This window comes from Balaenoptera ricei, chromosome 4 (genome assembly GCF_028023285.1).
Source record: "Balaenoptera ricei isolate mBalRic1 chromosome 4, mBalRic1.hap2, whole genome shotgun sequence".
NCBI classification, from domain to species: Eukaryota; Metazoa; Chordata; class Mammalia; order Artiodactyla; family Balaenopteridae; genus Balaenoptera; species Balaenoptera ricei.
Genome location: NC_082642.1, coordinates 138,782,562 through 138,794,797, shown reverse-complemented (window position 1 = coordinate 138,794,797; position 12,236 = coordinate 138,782,562). Strand labels below are relative to the sequence as shown.

The 12,236-nt window shown below is 35.7% G+C and overlaps 1 protein-coding gene across 1 annotated transcript in view; it reads right to left on the bottom strand.

Annotated features, from left to right (window-relative positions):
* The window catches only part of NCAM2 (neural cell adhesion molecule 2), a 228,663-nt gene that overhangs the window by 82,942 nt on the left and 133,485 nt on the right, over positions 1 to 12,236 (bottom strand). Inside the window, 1 exon segment of the mRNA XM_059920007.1 lies at positions 3,600 to 3,773. Within this exon segment, the coding sequence (XP_059775990.1) occupies positions 3,600 to 3,773 (174 nt within the window).

Here is a 12,236-nt window from a genome sequence, read left to right as displayed (position 1 = left end):
TGTGCTTAAGGTAGAAAGTTTAAATCTAAACTATGTTATATATTCTAACATTCAAATTATTGATGTAAATTTTACAGAAAACATGACTATGATTATGTATTCCATATTTCATATTTCCATCAGCATAAAGCATTTGTTATTCTGATCTTCACTATATCTCTTTATGTTATTCTATATCTTTACAAAAATGGTACATCTCTTTGCTAAAGGAAGAGCAAATGCCAGACACACAGTTTCTAGATTGTTAGGATTGGTTCCAGTGGGATTGTCCAGCTTGGCCCTGGCTACCCTTTGCATTTATGTTTTTCTCTTAGTTACATATTTACATTCCTGCCCGTTAACCAAATACTAGGGCTACAAGATGAAACACTTAAAGATTTGAGTTTTTATACATGAAATGAGATCACCTTGCCATTTGAGATATACAGTGTAAATTCAACAGTAAATAAATCAGATTACTAAAGTGCACTTAATCTCAAGGAGAAAAAATGACACCAGTCCAGCAACAGGAAGTTGTGTGGAAATGCGTGGGCCTGCTTCTGCTGTCTTGGAATTTTCAACTGCGATAATTCATAAAGAGAAGAAAGAGATGGAAAATACTAAGCAATTGAGAAAACGTTAGGCATCCCCTGCAGAGTTGAATAAGAAGAGGCTGAACTGGCTCTGGAACCTCAGTCCCAACATTCCAACCCCCAAGCTCACTGCATCACACTCTGTATAAGCAGAAGACTACAAAGAGAAGAAAATCATTCCATTGGAGTACTGCACCTTCCTCCTAGGAGAAATCTGTCTTCCCTTCTGGCAGGTGAGGATAACGCAAATGGATGAACAGATCCATTGGATTTGTCAGCAAAAAGTGGAGGTGGAGGAACTTTGCCATTTCCATCCTCATTTGGAATTCTTGTTTTTACAGAACATTAATCTCTCTTCTGAAAGAGGAAACCTGTGAGGCAGTCTAGGTTCTTATATTTCAGCTTAATAAGGATGTGGAACTTTTCCCCAGGTCAAATGGATACTCCATAAAGTTGGTGGACTATAGTTACACTCAGAGCGAAACCTACTGAGACAAGGGCGAGGTGGTCAAGCTGAGCAGTGTTCCATCTGAGGACACTCTCTCTCCAAAAGTCTTCTGGTGTGCTTGCACCCCACACATGCATCCCCAGGAGACAGGTACTTAGATGTGGTCTCACAGAGAGCACAGATGGCAGGGACAGCCCGAGGAGAATTACAGCACCAGAAAAATAAGAGGTATTTGACTCCTTTTTTCTTCCCAAGAGAAGATGTAGTTCATGCCACCTCCCCACTCTCAGCTCCACAGGATAAGATCCAGCTGTATGGGGACCAGAGAAAATATGAGTGCTAAATTGGACTTTGTAAGTTTTAAGTTGTGCAGGACTTAACTGAATGTATTTGTACTTGAAGAGGACCACAAATCTATAGTGTCTGCTAAAGATGTTAAATAACAGAAAATGAGATTTCCCCAAAAATGATGAAATGAGTAATTGGATTAAAAAATTGTGTTTGTACTACACTGAGTTGAGATCATGCAGTAGTTTAGTTACATGATTGTAACCTGATTCAAGGAACTTATTAACATATCTTTGAAAGAAGAGTAAGCCGCGAAAAAGAAAAAAAAAACAATGTATCAGTGCAGATATTTCCCTCATGTAAAGGGGAGAAAGCTCCAGCCATGGGACTTAAAGTATTTTGGTCTTATTGGCAAGCTTTAAGCTGTCCCAGTCTGAAGCCATTAAATGCCATATTCATGTAACTTCGCTTTCTGACATTAGAGACTCACCAAACACACTTCTGACTCACATTTTCTTTCCTACGTAATATACACACGTACTCATTGCATAGACTCTGAATGTCTCATTTCTGGGATAGTGATTTCTCACAGTAAATCACCAAATGTTCTTTGCTATTATATACCACTGTTATAAGCATGGAAATTTGCCTCTGAGCGATGTATACATGGGGTACAAAATCAGGTTTTTGAACTTGAAAAACTTGGCCAGTCCAACGCCATTATAAATTCTCCATGGTGTTGCAACTTTGTAAGAAGTCTTGGGAAAATCTATTCACCTCCTCCCTCTAACCCAGGGTGGAGGGGCAGGGTGTGGCAGTACTATTCTGCCGAGTGTAATTTCTATCGTGTTCAGACCTCACATTCCGTTTCTTCATATCTGTGATGGAGTGCCCACTATCAATGTTCTCTACTGTCAGAAATATCTTCTCTTTCTGTCTCTCGCCTTTCACCCTCTCTTGTTTTCTCTTTCTTAAAAAAATATGACTCCTACATCTAGGATAATGATTTCTTTTACTAGCGTCCCTGAACTCACTCATTCATTCTTTTTGTGCATGACCTTTATGCATCTTCTCTCCTGAACCACATAGCATATGCACAAAGAGCATTAACTATCCAGAATCTCTCATCATTAAAAGCAGTGATAAGAGCTGACCTGTTTGGGGGCATTATTTGAAGAATGTGTAAAGGATTGATGATTGATTGACAAAATTCCCAACACTTCTATCAAAAACCTATAGTTACTCTTAGTCAAAACTGAACAAGCAGGTGCCAACACAGGTGAGCCTCAAATGATTTTATCTGTTCTGTCTCCATTGTCCATTAGGACAATTCTTCCCAGGAGGGCTCATGCCTTTTATAGAACCTTCACACCATACATGTTAGGGTCAAGGCAGAGCCAGCAGAGGAGGACCACTCTGCAGCAGTACTTTCCTCACTATTTTATACTATCGTTTTGGGCCACGAGATGTAGTTCTATGTCGCAATTAACAGAGTCCAACTCTGGTAATTTAGTATTATTCCCTAATTTAGTTTCTTCTCCTAATAATGGAGGAAAAAATCACATATTCACATGATGAAATTCTACATAAGTGAAAAGAACTGTTGCAAACTCTTCTAATTTCTCATAGCTAGCTAATTCTATTATTCAAAATCTTATGACATGCAGTAGAAATTTGAGTTTTCAAAGCATAATTTTGAAGTAAATTTTGGTACACAAGGTCAATTTTTATAGATGGCTTCATGAGTATATATATAAGACATACATTTTACAGTATGACGTTCACACCTACTTATGAAAGAAATATTATTAATAAATGGAAAACACACACTTGATAATATTCAGCCATCAAATGTAACATGTCAGCAATTTGTTTTCCAACACCCAAATTTTAAATACTAACTTTTTCCCCTGGAATTAAACTTTGGTGATTTTGCTAAACTTTTTTTTTTTTTTTTGTAATTTTATTTTTGGCTGAGCTGAAAGGCTTACAGGATCTTAGTTCCCTGACCAGGGAGTGAACCCAGGCCCATGGGAGTGAAAGTGCCAAGTCCAAACCACTGGACTGCCAGGGAATTCCCAAAACTCTTTAATCTTTACTAAAGATGGAAACTTTTCTACTCTTTATTAAAGTATTCTTAAGAAGAATAAGACAGTGGGAACATCTTTCCAACCCTATCTCATTAAAAGAAAGAAAAATAGCATGTTGAAGGAAAATAAAAAGCTAATCACACAGGTATGTTGAAGATCAGCTTGAATTAACTAACACACACTTTGAAATCATTGACTCACTTTGAACTCCATGGGAGCGTACTATTTTCCAGGTTTCTGATGCCACTTCTTTAACATCCACTTGATAGTGATTAATAGGCACACCTCCATGGGAGTCCGGCTTGCTGAAAGAAACCTTGGCTGTGGTCTGTGACAGCTCTATAATCTTCACTCCATAGGGATTGGATGGCACATCTACAAAGGAATAAAAACAAAGGAAATATAACCCAGGTAATGTGGATGGCCATTATTAAGACTTATGGTACTCTGAGAACTAGGAATAAAAGAAAATTGCTGCCTATATCACTTAATATATTTGAATTACAAAGCTTGCATAAACCGCTGAATGATCTCTTCGAATTGCAAGAAGGTATACATTAGTCAATCTTTATTACTATAGTAAATAAAGAGTAAAATATTCAGTACCAAATTTCATTTATTGAGAGAATAATTTTATTTCTGCCTTTACTATACAATATAAGCATTTTATTTCCATTCAAGGAAACAAGCTCATGAGTGTGTGTGTGTGAGTGTGTGTGTGAGAGTGTGTGTGTGTGAGTGTGTGTGTGTTTGTGTGTATGAGAGAGAAAATGCAGGCACAATTAAAATATAAGAAAAGATTTTACTGAATCATTAGCATAAAGAATTATCTTTTGTGAAAATGTGAGATTTATTTCCTTTTTGTTTATTAAAATTATATTAATAACTTGGTGGCAAGTGTTAAGTTCAGATAAATTGTCATTATGAACTAAATAAAACTGTAAACTATTTTTTAAAATTTTATTTAAGTATCAGTTAATTAAAATAAAGTTAGGTATTTCAGTTTTAATCCCTGTATTTAAAGGAGACAGCTACAAAATTCTTCTTCTATGTGTTTCTGTATTAATCCATTACTCACATTATTTCAAACTCAAGAAGATATCCTGGGTGAATTTTCATTTTATTTTCTAGTACACAAAGCTTTATAAAGAATTATCTGAAAGGTCGAACAGGCAACAGGAGAAAATAAGAGGGAAAAAAGTCTTGATGAGGAAATCGATGAAACCTTTGCTCTAGAAACATGAGTAATTAGAGGCATGTTAAACATTAAAGGAATTTCTCTCGGTCCCTTCTGTCTCTCAATCTCTCTCTCTTTCTTTTCAATATCACATTTGAAAAAAATCATAAAGATTGGAAATGTACACTTAATTTATGTAAATTATATGCATGTGTTATATAAATATGTAAATAAAATATATAGTTCCATCTCTGGAATTAACTCTACAAAAACAAAAAGAAAAAAGCACTAGATTGAAAATAATGCAGTAAACGTAAATTTTTGTTCTGATATATTCAAACATTCATATAAAAATCTCTAATGGCTCTCAAAAGTCAAATGTGCCTTATTTGCTAAAGTTAAAAGAGAGCACTATAGGTCAAATAAAAATATGTCTTATAAATGATACTGGACAAGAGCCAAGAAGGCAGGTTTATGGCCTTTTATATATTAATATTGTAAAGAAATGCAACAGTGTACGTTTCAGCTCTAATTAGTAACTGTAAATTATTTGGAGATCCTATGAAGTGCATTATGCTGTAACTCTAAGGTTCAGAAATAAATGTGCAGAATACTGATGCATCCCAAAGTCGTACTGCTATTAAAATCTTATCTGGAAGTAAACATTTTAAAGTATCTTAATAATTTATTTAAGTTGTCATATATAAACATGATCATAGTTTTACAAGTTTCTTTAATCCCTGGGTTATAACTATAGGTTCTTTTCATCTGTAGGTTTGATATAAAGTTTGAAGAGGAGGAAAAACACACACACATTGATTGTTCTGAATAAGACTGCCAATTCCTCACCTCATGCTGAGTGACTCTCTAATGTCAACTAGGTCTAGGTTGGACATCACAGCAATGATAACCTTTAGTTTGAGGATACACTTCAAAAGGAAAGGTTTTAAGTACTAGGGAAGGAGAAAGAAATGTAATTCTTCTGGGCTCTTACTTTTGACCATATGGCATGTATACGGTTCTGGGTTCTTACCCTCAGTGCAGAAGTATACACCATTTGCTAAGCTGTACACCCTGACACGGTACACCAACCAGATTTTTATTCATAGCACAAAAGTACCGTCACCAAAATATAAGCCAGTGGGCATCTTTTTCCAGCCATATAGTCTATTTTCAGACCTGTTGACTCTTACCTTGGTTTTTCATTTACATTTATTTTTTATTGGCCTCTTCTTTCTGTTACCTAACTAAAAAGGAAAGTGTGCTTATGATTTGCAACTCTAAAATCTTCCTAAATATTTGTTTCCATTCTGATTTTACATGTCCAACCACCCACTGACTACTAAATTATGAATTTCTTGTAGAAAGGGACAAAATATTTGATATACACAATTTATACATGCATGCATACATACATACACACATATATACATACATGTATCATTGAAAATACTGATAGACTATACTCAGTCCTCAGGAAATACATGATGTATTAAATATTTCAGTAATTAAAAACAGTACACAAAGGTACAGAGTATGTCCAAGTGAATAGTGCCTGATGTAGAACCAACATCTTTAATTCTTCTCTCCACTTTCTCAACTGTTTTGTAATCACATTCATCCTTGATTCTGCCTCTGATATACATCAAAATTAGTCACAAAGTTATTTTCATCTTTCCTGCATTATAATTCTTATATCCATCTTTTCCTTCCTGTTTCCACTGTTAACTCCCAAGCCCAGGCCCTATCTGCTTCTACCTGCAATGCCATTAGTGGCTCTCAGCTTCCTTTTCTATGGACAGCCCATCAAATTTCAACCCATAAGGCATGTAAATGCAAAATCAATTTTTCTAAAATACCATTCTGGTCACATCACTTTCCTGAGGAAGATATTCAGGAACTTCCTCCTCTTTACAACAACAAACTTAGACTTTTCAGTCTGGCTTTCAAGATCCTGAAATATCTAACCTCACTGGGTGTATGCAAGCATACTGTAAAAGATAATCAAACACAATCCAGTGTTTTAAATAGGGCTTGTGGATGTGAATTCCATACGTAATGCTCCCACCATTGTTAGCATATTTTTCTAAATTACTTCGTAGCACCTTCCATCTTAATAATTAATGAATGCCACCTATCACTGAATGAATAAATAATACAATGATGCAAACACGTATTTATTTACTCTTCCTTTTCACCTCGACTGGTACCAATATAGGGTTCGATGAAGAGCCTGGATATATATCATCAGAATCTATGGATCCAAAGTCTGGTCTTGCTACTTTTGTCAACTTCAGCCTTGGACAAGTCTCTTAATCTTTTCAACCATCAGTATTTTTCTCCCTAAAACGGAGATTAGAATAATATCCACTGCTAGGATGCTATGAGTATTAAATAATGAAGAACACATAAAACAGAACTTGAAATATACTAAGCACTTAGTAAATATTAGTCACCATAGTTTTCGCTATCCTTCTCTGGTAACCATCCTCTTACTATCACTTTATTTTGTATTCATTGACATCTATCAATATTTTAGTCAAATGGTAGGTAAAAGTTACTATACTGAGGTTCAGCTTAGAAATGTTTGCTGTGTATAATAGCAAAGACTTGGTGTCACGGTCTAGGAGTCAGATAGGAACAGTCTCTGGAGTTGCTGTATGATTCTAGGCAAATTAAACTTATTGGGTATCAGTTTTCTTATAAGCAAAACATTAATAATAATAACAACATTAAAGTTGCTGTTGTAAGGGTGAGTTGATGGAAATACATCACAGGACATTTACAAATATTATTCTCAGTTACCCTTTCTTTAAAATGACTCTCAGGGTCTAAATAACATTGATAAACATTTTGATATTTAAACATATGCCTAAAGTCATAGCTTGATCAAAGTATAAATGAGAAAACTTATAAAAAGTCTGCCTTGGTAATTACTTCATCTTGTAACATGTAAAGGAACAATAAGAGGAGTTGCTCCTCTGACTTTAATTCTGATAAAATAAAAGAATACAATTAAATAAAAAAGAACTAATAGGTAAAGTAAAAGTACAAGAAACTTTATGAAAAAGGAAGAGGGCAATAAGCAGATATATGCATAGATGTTTGGAAATAAACTGAAAATAATACATCAGATATTATGTTCTCCTGTCTAACAAAAAAAAAGCATCCCAAAGTGAAGATGTCCCCTATAAGGCAAAATTCTGAAAGCATATGCCCAAAGATATTCATGTAGAAGAAAAGAAAGAGAGTTGAAGAATATAATGCACCTGCAAAGGATATCTTGGATGAGTAAATATTTTAAATTGAAAAATTTCAAATTGAAGATGAATCATGGGATTACAAAACAGTATTTCCTCAGGATTCAGGATAAGGTGAGAGTCAAAAATGTTGAATACAATAGCAATATAAAAGATGATTTGTGGATGTGTGTGCATGTGTGTGTATTTTAGATCTTCAAACTCGCTTCCTCAACTGTGTCCTCAATTATCAGGAAATAAATAGACCTTGATATCAAAAGTGAAAAACAGAAATCATCAAGTGAGTTCACTCAAATTGTATTCTATCACTTTTGGATTAATGGAAGTCCACCCTCCTCTTTTCCAAGGCCAAATCCTCCATCTCTGAATAGTGTTTCTTTTACTTTTTTCTTCTGCAGAACACTGCATCACCAGGTAGCTCTTCTCTTCCCTTTTTCTTCTCTTTTGGAGCTTCAGTCTCTCTTTCTTCTCTGCCTTATTACCATGAACTATAAAAATCTCCCAAATGACAAACATTCTTCTGTTCTACTCTATTCTCAGGCAACAAACTCTTCTTTTGTTTCCCTGTCACACTGCTTGAATAGATTGTTCCTAATTTCTGTCCCAACATCTTTACTTCTGGAACTTTGGTTTCCTAGAATGCTGGGAAGCTGGCAACTAAGGTAGGGTTCAGAGTCACTGACTCAGCTCTTTCCCCACAGGTGAGGATGTGGTATTGCTAAACTTAGATCAATAGGAACAGTTTGATATTTGTCAGCCTTTGTAAGTGAAAGTACTGAAGTGAATATTTTTCTAGAATGGTGTTTGAAATCTTACCTTAAATGTTTTCCAATGATACTCCACATCCATTTCTATCACCTATGCTACTCCCCTTTATCATAAGAAATGGAAGGCTAAAATCTTTACTTCCCAGGTTCATTTGTTGCTACAATTGTTAGAACCATGAAGGCATTTAGGATGAGCTGCACATCTTAGTGGTCTAACATGCTGAAGGAGTGTGTGTGACATCCCTACTCTTCCGAGGAGGTGCACATGGACAAGGAGACCTACAGATGTGGATGATGGAAGCAGCTGGACTCCCTTCCACAGTCTAATCACACAGTTCCTGGTGCTGGTGGCTGTGATATCAGCAGCAGGGTAGCTTGGCTACAGGGATTTCTGACCTCTGATTAGAAGTTGCAGACTTGACCTTGCACCTCACTTGAGGTATATTATGACCTTGAAGCCAGAAGATTGGTGGCTATCTCATGCCTTCCCTTTTTCCTGCCTCTCAAATGATTTTATAACCACCCAATTCTCTATATTAAATTCTTTTCTCCTAGGTTTGTTCATCAGTCTCCATCCGATAAAAAGTCCCAAATATTAAGGGAATTATCATATAAAGAATTGAACTTCCTAGATATAGCAAGACCCTAACATGCAGAGTGTAGCTATCAACTGCATGCACCTCAGGGATGATGCTGAGATGGGTTCCACCTGCTTCTGCTCTGAGCAGCCACGTTATTTCCAATAAATTTTATATTTTTTTTCCTATTTCAATTTTGAGCTTAATCTAATGTTATAGCCAATCTGTAGCACATCTGAGACCCTGCAAATTCCTCACTTCATTACCCAAATGCCAAATCAGATCATTATCCTACTGATCTTTTAACAGCATTTGATCACATATGTTTAAAATTTTCTCCTCGCAGGTAGTTACACTAACTCTCTAAATAATTGTTTTCAATTTTATTTGTTCATATACTTTAAAATCCAGCAATTAAACTGAGGTACTCCAGGGATCTGTCCTTGATTACATCATTTACCTCTTATATTCTCCATTTAATCCGAGGTATTAATTATTAATTATTTCCTCAATTATACCCAAGTCTTGACCCTTGTCACAACTTACGGAGTCCCATGTCCCATTATTAATTGTGCATTTCAACTATGATTCATAGGCAAATCAAATGAAACACACTGAATCCTTTATACATTCAATAATGCATGTAAATCTACTATAAGCCAGGCAATTTTCTATGTTCTGGGATAAAAATTGAGACAGCCATCACTTCTCTTATAGAGATTACAAGCTAACTACATAAAAATAATTGTAATATATAAATTTTTTGTACAAACACTGTGGTCAAAATTAAGCAGACAAGTGAGATAGTTTAGGTGGGGATGGGAGCAGAGTTGGAGTGTTGTAATTTTGAATTTTGTGGACGGAAATATCTTTGTTAAAAAAGTAATATTTGATCAAGGACTTAAAGGATAAGAAAACAACTCATGAAACTGCTATGAAGAGAACACTGTAAGTACAAAGATGAAATGTGCCTTGAGGGTTTAAAGAAGGGGGGCAGTCTGTGGAGAGCAGGATGACCAAGGTGTGGGGAAAGGAGATGGAGTTCAGAGAAGGCCACTGGGGGTGGGGTGAAGAGAAACCCTGTGCAGCATGATAGGTCTTTATAATCACTATGGCTTCATCTCTGAACAAAATAGGAAGCCACTGGAATGCCTTCAGCAGAAGAGAATTATGCACTAATTACTTAACTATTTGTTTAATAATAAGAAGCCCTCGTGATCTTTTATTTAGGCTATACTCCAGGGGGGGCATAAGCCAAATGGGAAAGCCAGTTTAGGACTTTATGCAAAAATATACATTAAAAGCAAAACCAAACCAAACCAACAAAAACAACTAGAGTATAGAATATAGAAATTTCATGAGAATAGTAAGACCCTGTAAACACCTTGTTGGTAAAAGAGTCAATAAGACTTGCTAAAGTGTTGGGTGTATGGTCTGAGTAAACAAGTTGATTAACGATGACTGTGAGTCTCTTGACCTGAACAACTGGAGACAGTTGCCACTTACTGAGATAGGAAAGAATGCCAAAGGAAGATATGTAGAGGTGAATACAGATTCGCTTTTGATATCTGGACATTTGGAGATTTGCATTGGCTCTAGAACATCTTTGTGGAGAGGGAATTAAGCTTGATATAAAAGTATAGAATTCAGGGAAAATATACAAGCTGACGACATATTTTGGAGTTTTAGAGTATAGGTGGTATTTAAATCATAAAAATTAGAATAACAAAGGTGTGAGTGTAGATAAAATAAAAAGAGACCACCAAACTGAAGTACAGTGATTTTTAAAGTTCAGAGAAATATGGAACTACTAGGAAAGAAGACCAAAAAGAGCCTGATGAGGAAGAAGAAAAACCAGGAAAGCATGGTGACATGACTGCTATGTTGTGGGTTAGGGAGATGACTCAAGGAGAAAGACACACTCGATTGTGTAATCTGCTTCTAGATGAAGAAGCATGAGGGTTGATAATTGACCGCTGGATCAAGCATGAGAAGGTCAATGGATACCTTGATAATAGTAGGTTTTACAGAGCAGTGGAGGTAAAAACAAGACTGAAAGTGTTTGTGACAGAATGAGAGGAAAGTAATTAGGTGCAGCAAATATAGTCAATTATTTTGTGAACTTTATTAACAGAAATGATGCAGAAGTGGAGAAATGATACAGTAGCCAGAAGGATTCATAAGGTCACAATAATTTTATTTAAGACAGAAGGAATTATTTTCCACTCTAGAATAAGAAAGAAAGAAAGAAAGAAAGAAAGAAAGAAAGAAAGAAAGAAAGAAAGAAAGGAAGGAAGGAAGGAAGAAAGGAAGAAAGGGACTTTCCTGGTGGTGCAGTGGTTAAGAATCTGCCTGCAAACGCAGGGGACATGGGTTTGAGTCCTGAACCGGGAAGATCCCACATGCTGCGGAGCAAGTAAGCCTGTGCACCACAACTACTGAGCGTGCACTCTAGAGCCCGTGAGCCACAACTACTGAGCCCATGAGCCACAACTACTGAGCCCATGTGCCTAGAGCCCGTGCTCTGCAACAAGAGAAACCACTGCAATGGGAAGCCTTTGCACTGCAACACAGAGTAGCCCCTGCTCGCGGTAACTAGAGAAATCCCGTGCGCAGCTACGAAGACCCAACACAGTCAAAGATAGATAGATAGATAGATAAATAAATAAATAAATTTATTTAAAAAAAAGAAAGAAAGGGAGGGAGGGAGAAAAAACAAAGAGGAAAAACAGAAAAGAAAAGAAAAAAAGGCTTATTTTTTTTTATATTGACATTCACCAGACCAAAAGAAAAGCAATCCATTTCCCTAATTTTATATATATATTTTATATATATTCTCTCTCTCTCTCTCTCTATCTATATCTATCTATCTATATATCTATCTATCTATCTATCTATATATATATATATATATACACACACATACATTTATATATTAGGCTATTTAGAAAGATAGAAATAGAAACATAGAAATCAAGATAGTTGTTTCATGATAAGTGGATCATGTTGCTTTATGACTAAAAACTCCAAACTTCCCTTGCTGTATATATGATGTA